This window comes from Podarcis liolepis, assembly GCF_965112155.1.
Source record: "Podarcis liolepis genome assembly, chromosome: 3".
In the NCBI taxonomy this organism is placed as follows: Eukaryota; Metazoa; Chordata; class Lepidosauria; order Squamata; family Lacertidae; genus Podarcis; species Podarcis liolepis.
This window is the reverse complement of record NC_139557.1, coordinates 32969506-32977343: the sequence shown is the minus strand read 5'-3', so window position 1 is coordinate 32977343 and position 7838 is coordinate 32969506. Positions and strand designations below refer to the sequence as shown.

Here is a 7838-nt window from a genome sequence, read left to right as displayed (position 1 = left end):
GAAGCATTCCGCAATATATCACAGGTGGCATCCAACATAGAGTCAAGTAACTTCTTGCACAAGCAGAATGACTTTCTCTTTTGTAGTGGGACATACCCCCTTTCCTCCTCCCATAAATTTGTTCCAATGGTTCCCCCAACCCTCTGGAGCAGATCTGGGGACATTGCAGGGAATGTGCAGGAGGAAGAGAGGGGCAAAGTCCCGTTGTGCAAGCAAAAGTCATTTCACTTAAAGGAGGAAACTAAACTAAATGGTTTTATCAGAATAAGCAGAGATTATGGGGTAATTGAAAGAACCATGGGAGGGGAAGGAAAGAAAGTTGGTGAATGTATTATTACAATGGTGGATATTCGATGCTGGAAATGCACATTTGAAAACTTTAATTAAAATTAAAAAGGGGGGAGGAGTTTGGCACAGCTCATTGATGCAGGTCCCACTTGTTCAAAATTGCTAGTAGGCTGTGATCCACATCGCCACATAAGACAGCATGCATGAAATGCACAATACACACTTCTGATCCTCGCCACATTTACACAAACGTTCTTTCCAGCAATTACTTGGAAGCTCCATCTGAAGATTCCTAGTGCTGAAAGCTGAAACCCTACGAACCTAGCTGGAGAACAGCCTAATATAGAGCAAACCCACTACTCTCTATTGGAAAAATGACAGGCATCTCAATATACCGGTGTGTGGTACTGCAGCAACCTCATGCAACCATACAGATATTTCTACTCAGAGGGAGGAAGGTACTAGACTGCTACAAAGCTGAAACAGTTCAATAACTCACAGCATGCATGCTTTCTGTTTCAAGGCCACCTGAGGGATGTAGCTCAGAACGTCTGCTGTGCATGCAGATGGCAATCTCCAGCTGGTACAGCAGGGCGATACCCATCTGAAAACCTGGGGAGCTGTGGCTGTCCCAGTAGACAACACTGAGATACACAGACCAGGGCTCCTGCTCAGTAAAAGAGACACCTTTCTATCTTCCTAAAATGATATGAAATGGGAAGGCTTCTGCTGATCTTTATCATAAGATCATTGCTGTCCCCCAGTGGATGTCATAGAGTTTGATGGTGAAGCTTGCCAGCCATCTAGTCTAATATCCTGCTTGATTCAGGACAGCAAGAAGCACAGCATTCCAGCAGATATCTGTCTATCCTCTGTGACATGCAAAAATACTTCTCAGAATACTTCAATTTTTGAAGCTATTTAAGCACACAACAGTTATCCCAGGACATAGCTGGCTCAACCCCAGTCAATGACAGTCACACACTAATGCGGGCAGGAGATAAAGAGTTTCCCCGTCTTCAAGTTTTTGCACAATCATCAGGGAGCAAGGCCTGGTTCACATGTGCACACTCAGGCAGAAGGTGGCTGTATCCAGTTACAATTGCATGTGTGAGGAGCCGTCGCAGAAAGAATGCCAAAATAAAATGCAGATATAATGCCAAAAAAAAGATATTAGTATCACCTCAAACACAGTGCTTCGATTGTCCTTTCATGTACTCCGTTGCCAAATGCAGCCACGTACTTCGCATGTCAACTAAGTACATCTCTGCTCACTCAAAATTGGAAAACATTTGTGTTGGAGATACCACAGCGACACATTTTCGTATCTGCAATGGCTCATTCGCCCATGCAAGTCAATTGTGTGTTGCTGTCATGAAGCCACACGTGTGTATGAATCAACAGCTCTGCCCCATTTAACTCCGTGGGATGTGCGGAGGTCAAAAGCTTTTAAAAAACTCCCACTCTTAGTTTTCTTTTAACAACTTCATCAGACTATATGAAAACCACTTACGCAGATGGCATTAGAGTAATTTTAACCTCTCCCCACAGATGCTCAGTGCTGATCTCCCCCCTCCCCAGCACATCCACTGTTCACTTCTATAACAACAGTCCAGGAAGCTAGCCATTGGGCAACCAATGATACAATGTTGAAATAAGACTTCCTAGGATGCTTGTCAGTATCAAAAAACCCCAAGCAATATTGCATAAAAGAGGGAGTGAATGGATTCAGGAATTTCAATGTTCTCTTCTCTGCTATGTTTGAGTGTGAGTGTGTGTGTGTGTGTGTGTGTGTGTGTGTGTGTGTGTGTGCATTACTATTACCTTCAAAAATAAAATAAAATACTATCATCCGCAATAGATTTTATCCCTACAAAATATGCAGGTTGGTACTGAATACAATTGGAATGTATGGGACACTGGATTGCAGAATATTTTATTATCTTTATGTTCCCGGCTTCCTTGTCTGTAATGCTAAACAAACTGTAATAAGGATTTGACAGGGAAACAAATGAATAAGCTTTCCCTCTAGTGTTGGGATACATTTCCCAGCCTTATAAATGTAACCAAATCAGGTTTGTATACACTGGGTTTGACTTTTGAGCAAACTCAGCCCCAATCTATTTACAGCTTTGTCAACGTGGAACTATAAATAATGAACAGCTATTGTCTGAAATGTACTCACCTCCCTCTGCCTCCCTGTAGAGTATTCTTGTGCAGGCAGAGAAGAATATAGCAACACACAGTGCTAGTACTGTAGTTGTACAACGGCTGGGTAATATGCAGGAGATCAAAGCTGCAGAAGTCCACAAACCCCTTAAGCATAGTAGGCTAACCGAAGGCAGAGGACTAACCAGCAAAAATCGTGGAAGTTCTCCCACTTGGAGCAATGTGCATCAAGTACTACAGTACATATTTTTCTTTCAAGAATGGATCTAGCCTCCAGAAAAGCAGGCATATCACAAGCTCCCAACTCCTGACACTCAACAGAAAAAGGTCAGTGCTAAGTATTGCAGAGGGCAGCATTAGTGTACAGGGAACACTGCAGAAGCAGATCTGCAGGATTATTCGCACAGGTAACTAACTAATTGTGCAGAGGGACTGCAACCGTGCATTGTAGTCCTATGCATGTTGATTCAGTGGCCCCACTGTGTTCAATGGGGCTTAGTCACAGGAAAGGGCACATAGGCTTGCCAAAAGTATTTTAACACCCTCACTTTCAATGAGAGGGAGGCATCAACATTTACGCACAATCCTGTCATCACAAAACCAGTTGCAGTTTAAGGCCCTGGGTGCATCATTGTTTTAAAAAGTCACACACAAACACCCTACAGTGTGTACTCTAAACATCTGTGGAAACTTTGTTCCCTTGCCCAAATCTATGCCGCTTTATTTCATTTCTCACTTGATTATGGGCTCTCTCTTTTAGGGTACCAATCCAAGGCTCAAATCCTATGCACACTTACCTAGGAGCAAGTCCCGTTGGGGCTTCCTTCTAGTAGACATGTCTAGGATTGCACTGTGAACCTTGCTTCTATTGAAACTGTGGGTGATGGTTAAAACTAGATTACCTGCAGGCTCTTTCCGTCCTGTAGTTGCTGGGCTCCCATCAACCATGACCAGTGGTCAAGTTTGCTAAGAGTTCTAACCTAACCACATCTGGAAAGCACAACATTGGCTATCCCTGTTGGAGAGGGGGAAGGCATGCAAGGGCCTCAATAGAAAAACCCTTTAGACTCCCTGAAGGCCACCTGTAGTTTCAGAACATAAAAATGGCCCCACTGGATTGAGCCATCTAATCCAGAAATCTGTTCTTACAATGGCCAGTCAGAAGCATATGGGATGTCAACATGCAGGATATGACCACAGTAGTGCCCTCTCAACTTACAGTTACCAGCATCTGGTATTCTGAGACACCTTGTCTCCATCCCTGAAGGTAGACCATTGAGAGCCAGTGTGGTGCACTGGCCAGAGCACTGGACTAGGATCTGGGAGAACAGGGTTCAAATCCCCACTCACTAGATGACCTTGGGCTAGTCACTGTCTCTCAGCCTAACCAATCTCAGAGTTGTTGTGGAGGTTAATGGAGGAAGGAGGGAATCGCTCACAGTTTGAGCTCCTTGTGAGCAATAAAGAAAAAATAATAGCCTCATTTTTCATTAAAGCATCCTCCCACAGCCTCTTCAAACCAGTAAGTGGAATGGGGTGGATCCTAAAAAGGTAAAGACATTGAGCTGGTTTCTCTCTGCTCCTCTTCCTTCCCTGTAATTGTAGCACTGGTTGAATGGCTGGCCACCAAGGAAGAACTACAGCGTTCAGCATGAAACTCAACCCTCGCTCCTTCCCTGCTTGGTCCAATAATCCGACACAGAATGACACCCTTGAAGATCATACTAATTAAACTGGAGTAAATACCACCACTTGGCTCTGTACTCTCACAGTCATTAACACAAATTAGAATCTCTACTTCACCCATGAGCATCCACTAAAAGCAGGAAAGGAAGGGTAGAATTACACCCCCCCCCTTTTAAAAGCAAAACACCAGTAACTATAGGGTGGTTGATGGTGTTAAAGAGGGTTGAACAAAGGTTAAATAGAAAGTCCCACTGAGTTTGAACCTGGGCTTAGTCACAGATGATTTGAGCATAGGATGACAGCCATACAGTGCATATTTGCATATGCTTATTCAGAAGTAAGTCCCACTGTGTTCAATGAGACTATGCACACTTCAGAGCAAATCCCAGTGAGCTCAATGGGGGTTTATTCCTGAGTAAACGCGCCATGCCCAGAACCGCTGTTAAATCACCTTGGAGGAAAAAACCACACACACCTTGAGTCAACCATCAAACCCTAAGAAATCAGCTACGATAACCAAGGACTCCAGCATTTGCTTATCAATAATAAAATAAGTATATATATAAAAAAATCTCAGCGACTCTTCTTATGGATTAAAGTCATGAACGCTTTTTTTAAAAAAGGGGGAGAAAAATCAATTTGAAATTTTATTAAGCACGCTGGGAGCTATGATCAACATCGATAGCCAGGAGTGACTTTGTCCGCATACTTTTGCTAACTGCATCGCTCCTCCCTCCCACCCCCCGCCCGCTTTTCCGCCGCCCGCATCCTCGTCTTCGATAGATATCACTAGTGTGATCGTGTTAGTCGGAGGCGAATCGAGCACTGGCCAATGAGAGGAGGAGCGGCGCTGGTTTCGCTTGGAATGTTGCCATGGTTTTTCCCCTCGATGGAACAGAACGGAAAGGGAAAGTGGGGCGGGGGAGAGCGAGAAAGAAAGAGGGCGGCCACCCACGTGGCGGGGGTACGAGTCCGGGTGGGGCACGCCGGCCGGACCAGAGCTGGCCTCTCCCTGCTGTGATCCCCGCCCACCCACCCAGGCGCTCCCTTTTCACTCTTTGCCATCCACGATGGCCAGCTCTTTGATCACTCTCAGTTTGCCGCTGGCGTCGATCCTGCGCTTCTCCCTGATTAGGTCCTCGAGGCTCTGGAAGCGCAACGTGTGCACCTGGTTGTCGGCCAGGTGGATCTTGAGATAGTACTGCTGCTCCCGGGGCTGGGAGCCCGAGGGCGGCTGGAGCTCGCCGCCGGCTTTGAACTCCCGTTTGCCGAAGCGGCACCAGGCGGCGAAGCTCTCCGAGTTGGTCCAGCAGATCTCGTGGCTCTTTAAGCCCAGGTGGCCGCAGGCGTTCTGCACCACCAGCTCCGCCACCAGGGGGCGGTAGCGGTACCAGCTACTCACCACCCGGCCCACGTTGCCAGCGGCCGCCTCGTACAAGCTGTCCTGGCGAATCTGGCCCTGGTGCAAGTGGATGATCTGCCCGCTGCCCACATAGACTGCCCAGTGTGGCGGAGGAGGAGGGTGGTCGGACGGCCCCAGGTACAGCAGCTCCATCAGGTCGCCCGGCTTGCACAAGGCAGGCAGGGCCGCCACCGGGTAGACGCTCAAATCCCCAGCCTGGGGGTCTCCGCTCACCTTGGAGAAGATGCATTCCTGGCCGCGGAAGGCGGAGAACTGGGTCTCGCTCAGCACCAGCTGCGGAGGGTGGTGGTGGTGATGGTGGTGGGTGGGGGTCTCTTGGACGGGGCTGCTGGAGCCTTTCACGCTGTACTTGTCCGGCTGCCCTCCTCGCTCGTCCAGGTCCTCTTCCTCATCCGAGAAGAAGTAAGCCACCCCGACGCGCAGCTCGTCCTTCTCGATGCCAGAGGGGTCCCCGGTCGGCAGCTCGCTGTAATTCAGGTGCGTGATGCGATCCAGTTGATTTCCCATCAATGACAGGGCGAGGCGAGAGCAAGAATCGCCGGATCTGAGCGAGAGGGGAGGGAAAGAGAGAGAGGGAAAGAGAGGGGTGAGAAAGAAGAATCCGCGCAAGCAGCCCGCGCAGCAAAACGCCAGGCGCGCACGCCGAAAGAGATCAGGCGAGGTGGCTTCTCCTCCGCGCCTATGCTTCGCAGAGGAGAGACGCCGCTCCCTTTCTCTCGCTTCTCTTTTCCCTAACACACCCACCCGCCTGCCTGCTTCAGCCGCTGCAGGCCTCTCGGAGCGCGCACGAGCCGCTCCCGGGTCCCCCGAGGTGGCTCCCAGCAGCTACCCCGCTGCCTGGACTACCCCGCAGCCTCCAGCCGCGCGCTCGATCCTACGGATCCCCGCGGCGGTGCGCAAAGGCAGCGCTGCTCGGGACAGCGATCGCAGAAGGAACAGCCAGGCGGGGAGTGCAGGGCTCGGAGAGTTGCTTCCCCTTTGTCTCCGGCGCTTCTTTCCCCGCCTCTCGCTTCACTCCTCCGAGGAAGCTTGGCAGTCTTCTCGCTTCCAGTTGCAACAATGTGCCGCTCCGGAGCGGGAGAGGCAGTGGCGCTGCCCTTTTCCCCCTTGACCCCAAGCGATCCCTCGGCCGTGACCTTCCAAGCAGCTTAGCCCCGACGGGGCGGATGCTGGGGAGGAAAAAATAAAGAAAAAAGAAATCCGTCCGTCTGCGGTGCTCGCCCTCTGCGTACCCGGAATCGCCCAGATCCTGCCAAAGCCCCCGAACTCCTTTAAAGTCCTCTGTTCGCCATGGGGGCTGCCGCTGCGGACGACGAGGAGTCGCGCCAGGTCTTCCTCCTCCTGGGCACCCGCCGTCCAAGGGTACCGACTGGCATGCGCGCCCGCTCTCCCTCCTGTGCCCTTTCCCCTGCCCGGTCCTTCTCGGCTCTGGTCTCCCTTCGGCAGCACCGGCGAGTCTAAAGTAGCAGCTGCTCCGGATAGCAAGGCCCGCCCTTGGCCGTGCTCATTGGCTGCTAGGCTCCGCGCGTGGAAAAGTCGAGCCATCCTCCGGAGTGTCAATCATCCACGCGGCAGGGTGGGATGCCAGACGCCCGCCGTCTGCTCGCCTTCTGCAGCAGCAAAGCCCCCGGCTGCCCGCCTGGATCTTTGCGGCCCGGCTAGGGAGGTGAGGGGCTGGCGGGCCTAGTGGTGGCAGCGGCGTGTGGCGAGCCGCTTATGCTGAGAAGGGAAGCCTCCGCCCCGCCCCCCTCGCCCCTACGCGGTATCCTACTAAATAATGGATCTGCGCAATGTCACGACTTGCAGACGCTTGGTTATCAGCCGTTGTGATTTTCCTCCCTCTTTATCATCAATGCTTAGATTTGGGGAATAGAGGATCTTTTTCTATGAAACACCTGACACAAAAATCCAAACCCTCAACCAGCTGTTAAATCGGCAAAGGGAAAGCTAATTCCCGATGTGCGTTTGCCAAAATGTGTACATTAAATTTAAATGAATGCATCTTTGGGAGGAAGTAAGACGTTTATTGCCCCCATGAGAAAAGCTCTTGGGGGCTTCCTAGAAAGTGTGTCAGAGGTTAGGGGGTTGTAAACCCCAATTGCTGCAGAGACAGCATCCTGGTGCCAGTTCATCAGAAGAATGTGAGAACCGGACGATAAGGGTTATAACCCTAGTACATCTCATGCCATTGCAGAATTCTGTTGGTGTGCATCTGGTAATTGTGTTGTATCCACAGTTTTCTGAGGATAAACAATGGAGACTGGGGATCACA

At 50.2% G+C, this 7838-nt stretch overlaps 1 protein-coding gene across 1 annotated transcript; it reads right to left on the bottom strand.

The window, feature by feature from the left end:
• Window positions 1-2208: 2208 nt before the first annotated feature.
• LRATD1 (LRAT domain containing 1) lies at window positions 2209-7189 on the bottom strand. Its single transcript, XM_083495727.1, has 2 exons — window positions 6799-7189; window positions 2209-6110 (listed from the first exon to the last, which is right to left on the bottom strand). Exon 2 carries the CDS (start codon window positions 6071-6073, stop codon window positions 5195-5197), a length of 879 nt encoding a protein of 292 aa, XP_083351853.1. The 5' UTR covers window positions 6074-6110; window positions 6799-7189; the 3' UTR covers window positions 2209-5194.
• Between the last annotated feature and the right edge of the window lie 649 nt (window positions 7190-7838).

What these genes read in the sequence shown, in the direction of transcription:
- LRATD1 (XM_083495727.1), bottom strand. Translation starts at nt 6,073, where the DNA reads ATGGGAAATCAACTGGATCGCATCACGCACCTGAATTACAGCGAGCTG.